This window comes from Mustela lutreola, chromosome 2 (genome assembly GCF_030435805.1).
Source record: "Mustela lutreola isolate mMusLut2 chromosome 2, mMusLut2.pri, whole genome shotgun sequence".
NCBI classification, from domain to species: domain Eukaryota; kingdom Metazoa; phylum Chordata; class Mammalia; order Carnivora; family Mustelidae; genus Mustela; species Mustela lutreola.
In genome coordinates, this window is record NC_081291.1 from 35,374,276 (window position 1) to 35,387,830 (window position 13,555).

General features: G+C 41.5%; 1 protein-coding gene across 1 annotated transcript in view; it reads right to left on the reverse strand.

Annotated features, from left to right (window-relative positions):
- SUCLG2 (succinate-CoA ligase GDP-forming subunit beta) overlaps positions 1-13,555 on the reverse strand; it is a 270,208-nt gene that overhangs the window by 12,751 nt on the left and 243,902 nt on the right. Inside the window, exon 10 of the mRNA XM_059161462.1 lies at positions 9,002-9,122. Coding sequence (XP_059017445.1) covers positions 9,002-9,122 — 121 coding nt within the window. The remainder of the gene's footprint in view (positions 1-9,001; positions 9,123-13,555) is intronic.

The window sequence follows — 13,555 nt, forward strand, 5'->3', positions numbered from 1 at the left end:
AACACTGTGGGTCTCCCCTTTGACTACCGCTGGCTCTGCGCTAGCAGCAGAAACACTTCTCTGACTGGAATGTCTGAAAGGAGAAAGACAGCATGTGCAGCCCAGCCACTTCCACTGCCTTTCCTTTGGACTGTGCTCTCCCAGCCCTCCCCTCTGGGTCCATGGTGCCTGTGACTGGGTGTGTCTGGGGTTCAGAGTAAGAAAGATCACTCTCGGTATACAAGGTGCACCTTTGCCTTCTTCAACAGTAATGAAAGTGATACTCTGGTCTCTTAGACCTCTGACATATTTCTCACCAGATTCCCCAGATGGGGAAGGAGCCATTGGGTCTCCTGAAAGACCCCAACAACATGGACCAGTGGGATTCCTGCCTTGCTAAGGGGCACTGAGTAACTTTTTCTTGTGTAAGGCAGCAGATGTCCAACATGGCAAACATTTCAGCTACTCATGTGAACCATCTAGAAGTAAAATGAAGATTCAAAGTGCCATATCTAGTGGATTGTCTGGAAACTTAAATATTCTACCTAAAAAGCTTTCACTGCCCTAAGACCTTGGGTTAGGTCCTATGAGACTTGGTGTGATGTTTAAGTGCAGCAAAGTTTAAACATTCAGAAGTGTTTATTGATTTAGACAATGAGAAGATTTAAGGCTCAATGACAGAGCAGGGTTTTCTCCAGCGTGTCCTCTGGTTTAATACTGCTGCTGATGAATTTAACACTAAGGAGGGTACTCGGGGAGAAGATGCCAGTGACGGGAAGGAGGAGAGGTGACAGACATCCACAGGAAGAAATCAGTCTCAGAAATGGTGTATCCATGGGGCACAGAGAAGGAGGAAGGAGATGTAGAGAAAGCAAGGGGAGGAAGAGTGTGCAGAAATTGGGGACAGAGAGGGGAATGAGGATCAAACACAAAGAGGAAAAGAGACGCACACTGGCCAAGAAGATATGGTCCCTCTTGGAGCCACATCCCACAGACCAACCACAGAACGAAAGGGGGAGTCAAGAGCAGGGAAAGGCGTTTCGGGCAGGCTGGGAGCCGAGGGGGGAGAACAGGTGTACCTTGCCTTAAAAGAGAAGAGGGATTGAGCAAGGAAGAGAAGAAAAAAACTCGGTGCTGAGCAGCTGTTGGGAAATGTGCAAAGAGGCCAGGGACAGAGAGCTAACCCCTGGGCGCTGCTGGGCATCCACACTCACTCCGCCTGGGATCATGCCCCCACTCAGCCAGCGGACCCTTGTTCTCTGCTGACTCTGAGGGGAAGCAGCAAACCCTGAACAAAAACTTTCTCCAGCTAGTCAGCCACAGCAGTCTGACAGGAGTTAGAGGAATAATGGCGCCCTCCTCTTGGTCTCACACCCTCATAGTCACCGAAGACTTGCAGAATGGATGCCACCAAGTGTGTGGAGACACAACTGAACACTCCCTGAACACTTTAATCTTGGAGGTTTCTTTTCCCTTAGGCAGACCAAAGCATCATGTAGCAACTTTACTGTATCTGTGCTAAGAAAGAAACTTGATGTGCTTTGCTCTGAATGGGGCTCCAACTCGTCAGTATAGCAGAGATCAACAGTAAGGACCTGTCCACACCTGCCCACAAGGTGCTAGTCCATTGTTCCAGAAAGTAAAATAAACAGGATACAAAGTTTCTGACTGAGAGATGTTTATGTTCTCAACAACTGTAAAGAGAGTTAAGGACACATTTAGAGAGACTGACAAGGATAAGGAAGGGACCCACAAGGGACTCTTGTTTTGAAAGATTATTTGTCAAAAGAGAAGCAAAATGTTTATGTTGCTGAAACAAACCATTTGGTACTGTATGGAAGAACCAAACTGGAAAGACTTGGCTAAGAAAAAAAGAATCCAATCTACATATCATCTAGGCTCATTATTGTTTATGGCTTAACTTGGAATCATAAGGAACACCTGAGAGAAAAGCAAATTTCTTTTCAGACTTATTTGAGATATAGAAGTTTGCTGCAGGGGTGCCTGGGTGGCTCGGTCGGTAAAGCGTCCACCTTCGGTTCAGGTCATGATCCCAGGGTCCTGGGATCGAGTCCCACATCAGGCTCCCTGTTCAGTGGGGAGTCTCCTTCTCTCTCTCCCATTGCCTGCAGCTCTGCCTGCTTGTGCTTCCCTCTCTGTCAAATACATGAACGGAATCTTAAAAAAAAAAAAAAAAAAAGTTTGCTGCAGATTTAAATGGGACAATAAGGAAAAATGAAATTGTTTTTGGAAAAGTTCTCTAAAGGTATTGGGAGGCCCTGATCTAGAACCGCAAAACTGCCCATACAAAACCTAAAGCTTTGGCTAAAACAGCTTTGCACGCTGAGTACACGAAGGTGTTAATAAATGTCTGTACATTTTTCAAACTTGTCATGGGTTGGGCTACATTAACCATCCAGGTAACTTTTTTGCCAAGTATATATACAAGTTAAAGAGGGGTAAAAAAATGTCTCAGATTATTTGTTCTTTATTCATGCTAGAAACAACTGTGTACAAAACCTAAACCTGCTCCCCCCCAAAAGACAACTGCTCAATTTACCTAGGAATCTTTTATATACAAATAGTCCTGTGTCTCAGCTGGTGAGTTCTGTTGTGATAAGGCAAGTAAATACATGTAATTATAAAATTACCATTTTCAAAGAGGAGAGTAAGCTCTTCCTTACCCACTGGTAAAACAAGTTGTACTTATACAGCTGAGAACAAAGATTTGTCCGCAAAATCCCACTAAATCAAGTCTCATTTGATTAATTAAAACTTATTTCATCAAAACATTTCTAATACACTGTGTGTAGCAACAGAGTCTCGAAAATACGGGTCACAGATTAATGAGAATTATGGCAAGATCTTAGATCTTCCAAATGGCCATTTTGCAAGCAAGAAAAAACTAGCTTCTTTATTTATAGGAAGTAGATGCTACTAACAAAACCTGTTATTGGTTTCTGAAATGCCTGTTATCTTGGTCATTAAAAATCTGTCATTTGTTTAGACTATATAGCCATGTGTCAGAGTGTCTGAAACTTAGCAAGTTAACAAATGTTAGCAATAACACTTATTTATTATTGTAATTCAGACCCCATGTAGAATTTGTCTGCCACACTTAGTTTTTATGTGTCACTGAGCTTTGTCACAGAGGCTGGGGTGATGGGTACCTTTTCCCTTTTCTTACCTGGATGACAGTGCACATTCTGGGGATGTGAACCAATTTTAATATGAGTATGAATAAATATAATTGAAAAATTCATCAGTTAAAGCAGAAAATATCAGTGTTAAATCAGGTTAAATAGCAACTACCACTAGAATTGTCCAGAATGTTCCTGACTCTTCACCGACAAGTTGTTTGTTCAGAAAAAAGGATCCATGTCATGCACTAAGGTTGGGTAAAGTGTAGCTGCATGCACAGACATTTGTGGGAGGAGAATTTGTGTTCCAACCCAGAGAAAGCTAATGGAAAATCTATACGGAGTACAGAGAAATTCCTCCAAAGGTCCCAGTAGTTAGCAACTGTTCCCCACTGGAAGCGCTGAGAACAAGACTTCCTGTGACAGGACATTTTTGGTTTGGGTTGGTTTCTCCTTTAACTAAGCTGTACTGCAGGAGAACAATTTCTAAGACAGCAAGATCTGAGTGTGGTTTACGGAGGAACTTCAAAGTGGGTCGACCTACCCATTTTTCTATCACGTTTCTCCTTGGATCACTCCCCAGATTCCTCCCTCGGTACCTCCACATGTGTCCCATCTGACATTACAGGCTTATCTCAACTAAGGATGACTAGACCACAACGTAATACTTCCGCATTCTCTCTAGCGAGTCCCCACTTCTGACTTGCCGCAGTCCATCAACCGTGCCATCCTGCATTCTCATGGTCATTAGATTTAAAACCCAAATGTCCCTCTTTTTCTCTCTCATTTCCTTTCCTATCTCTGCTACTGTCTACTTGACTTCTAATTCTACATGGCAAACCTGTCCGGGTTTCTAGTTTCCAGCTAATGTAAACTCTGACTACGGACATGATTTCAACTTTGTTTTTGTTTTTGAAGATTTTTTTTTTTTAGTGTATTTGACAGAGATCCCAAGTGGGCAGAGAGGCGGGCAGAGAGACAGAAAGAGAGAGGGGGAAGCAGGCTCCCCGCTGAGCTGAGCAGAGAGCCCGATGTGGGGCTCGATCCCAGGACCCTGGGATCATGTCCTGAGCCAAAGGCAGAGGCTTTAACCCACTGAACCACCCAGGTGCCCCTGTTTTTGTTTTTGTTTTTTTTTTTAATTTAATTTTTTTTTCAGTGTTCCAAATTCATTGTTTATATACCACACCCAGTGCTCCATGTAATATGTACCCTCCATAATACCCACCACCAGGCTTACCAACCCCCTACCCCTCTCCCCTCCAAAACCCTCAGTTTGTTTTAGTCATACTATGTTGTTGCAAAGCCATTACTCTCTCCGGCACAGGCTTCTGATCTACCCAGGTCCTAGGTTTCAGGTTATACCACTTTTATGGTCCCAGTACCAACTGTCAAGTATGGAACAGATCTCATGCCTTGCTTCTGATTCTTTACCAAATTCCCTCTCCTTTCCTTTCCAATGATTCAAATCTTACTTATTTCCATGCTCATCTTGGAAACTCTCCTTTTATAATATCTCTCTGCTAACTCACATCTCTAAATGTACTATAATTATAGTAGTCAATGTTGAATAAGCTTAAAAAGGAGACTATGCCAAAGAAAGTGGGCTGAGCTACACAGGCACTCAGCTTAAGGGACACATTTTACAGAAGTCTCCACTCCCTTAACATAAAGAGCACTGGCTTGGTTTTTATTTAGTTCCTTTTACAGGGCCTTCAGGGGTAATACCATCATGGATTTTCTTCATTTTGTTATTTCTGATTAGTGTCAAGAGCAGAATTAAAGCAGAATTCTTTGCTTTTCTCTTGTACCAACACAACATGGGGAAAGGTCTGATTTGGTGTGGGCTGTTGGTTTCCCAGAAATCACATATGGAGATTAGTGACCTTGATACAAACCATGTTGAGTGTGAGACACATTTTTCACACAAGAGGAAGAAATGAAAACCAGTAGGACTCCAGAAATGTTGAAAGCCCCCCTGCTTTTGGTATCTTGATAAAAGGTCCTCGATGTTCCTAACGGGATAGGGGTCATTCCAAGGGAGGAGAGGAGGGACAACGAGGTCACCAAGCATATTTTTAGACTCAGAAATTTGGGGGGACAGTATTCTTTTTGAGTTCATCTCAAATCATCACATGCAATTCTCCATGGTACACTGCATGGTGGACACTGCAAGGTATTGATATTTGCAAACATGCTGGTGGCTCTCTGGGATGCCCCAGTGGTCATCGCTACTAAGACAAAAGCAGTCTATTAGGGCCAACACCCATTAACATTTTGTATCTATTATCTTGTATTGTTCATTTTTTTTTCTTTTTGTTGTATTTCCCCATTTATCTAATAACTAACATGGCTGTTTCTATTTCTACACATCCTACTTAATATCTAAAGCTCAGTGACCCAAACAGTATTTATTATGTTAATTAATGATTTTAAAAAACCACAAGCATCTATTTTGGAAGTGCATTAACTTAAAAGATACAAATCTGGGGCACCTGGGTGGCTCAGTGTGTTAAAGCCTCTGCCTTCGGCTTGAGTCATGATCCCAGTGTCCTGGGATTGAGCCCTGCATCGGGCTCTCTGCTCGGTGGGGAGCCTGCTTCCTCCTCTCTCTCTGCCTGCCTCTCTGCCTACTTATGATTTCTGTCTGCCAAATAAATAAATAAAATCTTAAAAAAAAAAGATACAAATCTGATTGTCTAAGAAATTGGGAAATTGCAAAGTTTCTTCCTAGTAGCTCTAAGACAGCAAGATAGACCTCTGCGGCAGGCAACAGAGATTATTAGAGGAAAAAATATCAGATATGGTATTTTGCTTAGTGCAGCATGTGTATTATCCAGAAACACAAAATACAGATATAGGAGAGGGGTAATTTAATACTTCTGGAACACTAAGTGCAGTGAGAAAATAAAAGAAATGCTCTTTGTTAAGAAAAAAATAGTGAAGTAGAAAAGTAAAGTGGAGTAACTTTGATTTCTATGAATGCACTCACAATAAATGATTATGGGCCTCTGCTGAACCATTCAAGCATACAAGGGATCACAAGAAAGAAGGAGCCCACCGAAGTATACACTCATTTCTAAGCAACAGACGCGAGTCTAATCTGCTTCAAGAGACTTGCTCCCTTTGAAGAACACAATCAGCACTGACTTTTAGAACCTGAGGGTTACTGGTCACTTGGACCCTGAAAACACTGTGACATCCACAGTGAATTATACATACTCTGATGACGCCACTAACTTCTTGATCAGTTTTTTCAATGCAGCTTTGCCAGTAACCTTTCCTTTTATTGAAATTATTTTTATAGTGATCAATTATGTCACATTTACATTTTTAAGGAGGTTTAATTCATTCATATGTTTTAATGTCCATATTAAACTTTGCCAACGGGTGCTTCAGCTACTTCCATTTCCTTTGTGACCATATTTCTTTCAAGTCCATATGGTGCAGACCTACATCTGTGAGGCGGCAAGTCTCAGGGAGAAAAGGAGAATGGCAGAGAGTGAGAGGAAGAAGAAACAGAAAGAGGCAAACAGAAAACAAAACAGACTGGAGCTGCTCTGGGACCTTGACCTCAAAGGACAGGGATACAAAGAGCAGGGTCAAAATGTCCCTGGACTTGATCTTGAGGGGAAGAAGGTCTCTAGGGAATTATGGCACCAATACAGAGGTTGGGGAAGAGCCTCTGTATTGTCCCAAGAACAGCACCGCAGAATTCTCCTGGGGCTGCTTAGTCACTGTAATCTGAACTTGCTGAGCAGGTGGACAGCCTTTTGCACAGGTTCTCACACTGGAGGGCCTGTTTTTGCTTCTCCGCTACAGTAGTTTTCAAAGCGTGGTCCACGGAATCCTGGGGGAAGTCCCTGACGCAAAAACTGTTTTTATGATAATAACAACAACACTCTGTTGGCACTTGCACTGATGAAGGGTGGGTAAAATGACTGGCATGTTACCATGGACTCAAAGGCATGGCACTGAGCTGTAGGAATGGCCACTGTATTTTTACCACCATGCACTTGCAATATGAAGTTGCCACTTGCAGGTAAGAATGTCCTTGATGGACAGTAAAGGAATATTAATTTTATTAAATCTCACCTGAGCATAGGTCTTTTGAATACTCTGAGTGACCGTGGGGCATGTACACATAAAACAAGTCTGCTGTATCCTGAACTGTTATGGTTGTTCTAAAACATGCATTTGTGCAACTGTCTGAGTAGCAAGTTACACCACCCACTTCTCTATGGAACATTATATTTTCTTGGAAGAATGACAGACACACTGTGGTTATCCTGACTTAGGAATGTGGTACCCATTTTCTCCAAAATGAGTGAAGCCAGGCTGTCACTTCGAGGAAAACAGCTAACCGATGTGTGGCTGATGATAAAATCTATACTTTATTTAAAGTGAAAATCAGATTTCTGGAAAAGTTGCATCTACCACCTTGACAGCATCCCAATATTTAGACGTTTTGCTGATGAGAATGGTGTGATATGAACAAATGTGAACTTTTTTATATTGTATGTTGAAATGCGCCAATCTTTGGATGATCTGCATAATTCCGTTATTTTCCATTTGCATGGTACTGCAAACCATACATGTCGAAGATCCGCTTAATGTTTAGGACAGATCAACAGATTTTATTTATTTGTCTGTCAGAGAGAAAGTAAGAACACAAGCAGATTCCCCTCTGAGCAGGGAGCCCCGACTCAGGGCTCGATCCCAGAACACTAGGATCCTGACCTGAATCAAAGGCTGACTCCTAACCAATTGAGCCACCCAGGTGCCCCAGATCAATGGATTTTAATATAAGAGTATGAAAAATCCTCTGAAATAGTTTCAGATTTATATACTAATCTTTAAAAAGAAACTACTACTTACTAACTTTAGTGTAGTACCAATGAAGAAAGAAAACTCACAATTACATGAAATGGTGATTAAAAACCCCTCCCTTTTTCAAATGACCTCTGTGAGGCCATATTTTCCTCACATACTTCAGCCAAAATAACATATTGCAACAGATATAATGCAGAAGCAAATATTAAGCTAGATAGTAAATAAAGGGATTTGTAAAAATATAAAACAGTGCTGCTATTCTCACTAAAATTTTTATGATATTTTTCATGAAATATGCAGCATAATATATTTGTATATAAAGTATACAATATAAAATTATTGTTGAAAAAGTATTTAAAAAATTCCAAGTAGTTATACTCATTACCAAATTAATTTATTTTTTCTACAATTTAATTAATTATGTAATCAATTAATACCAACAGTTGTAACCCAAAATTAACCTTAGCCCTTTAGGATCCTCAATTTTAACACGTAAAGGAGCCCTAAGACCAAAACGTTCAACAACCATTGCTCTTCCATGATGAATAAATCTTGGGGTAGCATTTCTCAGAGTGTTTCAAAGCACTAATTTTATGAAGTGATTCATAATTCAAAACCCCACCCTGGAATGAGTGTGGAAAATATGGAGAATCATAACCTATGCCATTCTTTTTTTTTTTTAAAGATTTTATTTATTTATTTGACAGAGATCGCAAGTAGGCAAAGAGACAGGCAGAGAGGGAGGAAGGGAAGCAGGCTCCCTGCTGAGCAGAGAGCCTGATGCGGGGCTCGATCCCAGGACCTTGGGATCATGACCCAAGCTGAAGGCAGAGGCTTTAACCCACTGAGCCACCCAGGCACCCCAACCTATGCCATTCTTGGAGAGAAGCCGTCTTTACTAGCTTGTTAGAGACTCAGAGAAGTATTTCTGTAGAGCATCTGTTTCACCTTATTTAACCCAGTGATTCTATATGTTGTCTTAGGAAGTCTATACTGCAAAACCCACTGGCACCTGATCTTGGGCACTGGGGAAGTCTACCATGACTCACCTTCCAGCCGGACCACCAGGGGCACCTTGAGTTCCAGCTCCCGGCAGGCTTTGGTGATCCCATTGGCAATGATGGCACAGTTGACGATTCCACCAAAAATATTAACAAGGATGGCTTCCACCTGAAGTCAAAAATAGGAAGGTGCCCATCAAAATGCTGTTGGCTGACATTCTCAAAATTAACTGCCTGAGCAATAGAGACAATTAGAATAAGACTTGTTGTTGTTGTTATTGTTTCTAACCACAGAATATAAAATGTAGGACAAAAGGCCCAAAAAAGGTTAAAAAAGTTAAAACTTAGTACTGAATGAGTAAATAGCAATATATATCATGACCATATTAATTCATATTCTCCCATCACTCAATTCTCTGAACTCAACATGGAATCAATCAACACTCATTTATTACACTGCTTTTTCTTATATTGTTGTCTAAAACTGTTCCTTTATGAGTAGTGTCATTTAAAATTTTATGAACTTATTTCTTTCCCTCTCCCATGCTTTATTAAATTTTTATTTGTCATCATACCTTAGGGAATATTTCAAAAGTAGGAAGTTAGTGATTACTTGCTGTTTCGTTTTAGTAGGTAAAGATTTAAGCTTTTCCATGCTTCCTTAATACCTCTTTGATATGCAAGAGGTATATTCTCAAAAACCAGAAATAGTTTAATTATCTAAGATAACAACATTTTGATTAAAAAAAAATGAGCCCCAAAAGAATGAGATACAAGCTCATACCACAAGTAAGGATCTGAAGAAAGTTAAGCCAGTGACTGGAATTTTTCAGAAATGTAAATTTAAACCCATCATGTTAACCTGTTTGTACATATTTCATATTCAAAGTCATGTGGACCAAAAAAAAAGAAAAGACTCATCCTGACTTGATAAATAGGTATAAGAAAATCCTGTATAATTAACATGAAGAACAAGATAATGAAGAGAATTCATTACCTAGATTAATTGATAACATCCATAGAAAATGGTTATTCATCAAGCTGGAGGCATCAAAATTCCAGCGATGGCATCACAATTAAATTAGGGTACACAAAAGCATATATGTGTGTGCAGCACGCCAGTTTAAATCCTGTTACTTCAATATGCTAAATTAACTACACAAACAGGAGAGATATGAGGAGGGACCTCTCGGTGGTTCAGCCGGTTCAGCATCCAATTTTTGGCTGTCTCAGCTCAGGTTATGACCTCAGGGTCATGAGACTGAGCCCTGCATAGGGCTTCGTGCTCCATGGGGACTCTGCAGATTCTCTCCCTCAGTTCCTTCCCCCACTCTCTCTCACAATTAAATAAATCTTAAAAAAAAAAAATGCAAGAAAAGAATGCCTTCCATGTGTTCCCCATTTAACTGTTTCAGAAAGTACCCGATGTGAACACTTAGTTTAAATATTGATTCTTGCCTGAACCCTATTCAGTAAGTCCAGTGGAGGTTAGCCCTCTGTAGCTGATAAAGCTCCAAGGTCACACAGAGAACATGTTGCAGTGGTGAGGCTCAAAGTCATCCATTCATGCCAGATACTACCACTGGAATCCTGGGCTTCACACCCAGGTACTTCATACCACCTCTCCTGAACATGGCTTCCTTATCTAAAAGGCGTGATTAACAGTACCTAGTCTACAAGGTTGTTGAAAGGCTTAAATGAGATAATACATATAAAATGTTTAGTACATTGCCTGTAAAGAAATTAACGGATATTTATACATACATTTATTTCAACAAGCAACAACAAGAGTGGACAAGTTACCTAGACAACAGGTAAGAAATAAGAAAACGCCTCTCAGTACTCTACAGCTATGTTGAATTAGAACAGAATGGAGGCACATGCTTAGTGACGCTCAATAAAAGGCAATGTCTTAAGAATAAAGTAAATGAGCGATATTTTTCAAACCAATTAGAGATGGGGGCCACTCCCCAACAGAAACCTCCCATTACCATTCACAGCAGGCTGACTGGTAAGCAGAAGCTTGCTTTCTAATGACAGCTATTAAATGTTGTTAGCAATGAGGCTTGGTGCAGCAGTAGTTTCCAAATAGCTGTGGGATGGAGAGGCAGTTGCCAAAACAATGGAATAAAAAACACTCAAAGGCAATAATGACTCCACGGGGTCCCAGAGAGAAACTTGGGAACTGCTGAGGCTCACTCAGGTTTGTGCACGAGGACAAGGCTTTTCCAGTGAGGTATACACGGCCACCTGGACAGGTCTGCCACGTTTCAAACTGTACATTCTTTAAGGATGAATTCAGAGGTCACCCTGCACCCCCATCCCCAGTGTGTAACTCCCTTGTGGAGGTTACCTTTGTGCTCCTCCATGGCAGAACCTTGTGGGGACAGCTAGCATAATCCACAGCAGAGCACACTCATCTACTAAACAGTAGTTTCAAGAGTGGATGGATTAAATTAATTTCAGTAGATGTTTAATGACCATCCTCCTTGTACTGGGTACAGAGTGAAGGGCTTAGGATATGGAGATGAATAAGATACCACCATCGTCCTCAAAGAACTCAAAGACTAGTTTGAGAGTCAGACCAGTAAACTGGTGATTACAATCCAAGATCTGCAGATGCCTCATACAACGAAGACCAGGGTGGGGTCAGCGATCCAGACTGCTACCATCAGAGAGGTGATGTTCTGGTCCACAAAGAAAGAGAAAGAACAGGACGTCAGGTAGCCAAGAGCAGCCAGGATGAAGGCCAAGATCAGTTACCCAACTTTGCTCGGGACTACAGGCTAAATAGGGAAGTAGCCCAAGATTGTACGGGTTATAGACTCGCAGCTGCTAAAGGCCAGGGATGAGAACTTGGCTCTTTTTGCTTAGTCCTTCCCTTTTCAGAGCTGGGTGAAGGCAGGTGTTGAAAGTAACTGCCTTTGGAGGGGGCTGAGAAGGCGGTCATGGGAGAGGCAAGGAGGGACAGAGGGAAAGAAGGAGCACATGAGCAAATGTGAGCTAAGAGATACAGTCCATGTGAGAGTGTAAGAGAGGGAGGCAGGAGGGAGAGAGGAAGGGGAAGAGAGAGAAAGAGAGGGAGAGGCTGAGAATGCAAAAGGGAGAGAGAGGGAACGCAGTGTGGAAGAAAGGAGACTGTGGAACCAATACTAACAATGCAGTTAGGACTTCTACGAGAATACCGAGACAGCAGTACTCACGGGCTGCTTAGCTCAGGAAAAGGGGATTGCTTAGAACACCTGCTGTGCCACAGAGCACGGAGAGGAAAATCACCACCCGGGGTGGAGGGAAGACCCCACTCCACCCGAGACGATGCCATTCTCTTCCACTATAAAGTAATTTGCTGCAGTCATGCACTTTAGCGGAAATCTGATTTAAGGTTTCACTCTGGGCCAATTTCTATAATTAACGACTGTAATCTACAATCTCAAACTGAGAATGAAATTAAGACGGTTTGAAAATGAAAGCCTTGTGACATCATTATTATTATTTAGCATTTATAAACCATGTCCAATTTTCGATGTGTGCCTCACGTGTGCACTCATTATTACAATCACTAACTGCTGTTCCGTGACAATACCAACAGCAACTCCGAGTAGTCTTTTTGTTTTGTTTTGTTTTCGTGGCAAAGAGAACATTGGGGAAAACAAAACAAAACAAAAAAGTCAGTGGTTAGGTCTATTTAGGTACCAAGAGACTTTCCCGGAAGATTCCTAAGAGCTTTTACGAACAGGCTTTTCCTAATTCTCAGATGAGAATGACAAGGGTTGCTATTTACAGTTCCAGAAAAGTTAAAGATCATCCAGTAAGGCAGATCCGGGGCCAGAAATACCGCCCAGGTCCCCAGCCGCCTGACGGCGACTCCCGCGGCGAGGTCTGCGGTGGCCGTTGGCAGCTGTGCAAGTGATCTGACAAGCCAAATGCAGGTTTTTCAAATGTCTCTCTCTCTGTGTTTGGCTTTGCAAAATATACTCTGGTTTCAGATTTTAGTCCACAATTAAAAGTAAAGAATGAACTTCAAAAGAAGAAAAGCTATCACCTTCGGTATTTATCAAGCTCTTTTCGACCCTGAATAAACAAACCAGCCAACGGAATCACTACTAAAACCCTTTTTGGCAACATCATCTTGAGTATTTGATGTACATTAGGAACCCCAGACAGATTACAGTCACACAGACACTAATATTTTTGGATACTTTTAGATAAGCCCTATGACCAAACTCTCCTTTAGGATTTGGCCTCAAAGACAGATAGTAGTAAAGGATAACACATTGCGTATGTGTGTACGGTAAGAGTAGGAGTTCCATGGGAACTGGGAGTTCTCTGCACCTATTTATAAAATGCTGTTTGAATGTGTACTTTGAGGGCAAAGTGTCCATAAGAAATCAAGAGTAGTAACAGTTATAAACAACAACAGCTAATGCTTGCCAGGCATTTAGCAGATGGTAGACAGGGTTCTAATTATTCTACATGTATTAACATGTTTAGCAAATGAGTAGTATATGAGGTAGGCATGATTATTTTTCCCGCTTTACAGGTAAGGACCCTGAAGGTACTGAAAACCTGGAGAATCACTGGGGCTACTGCCTCATCTACGGT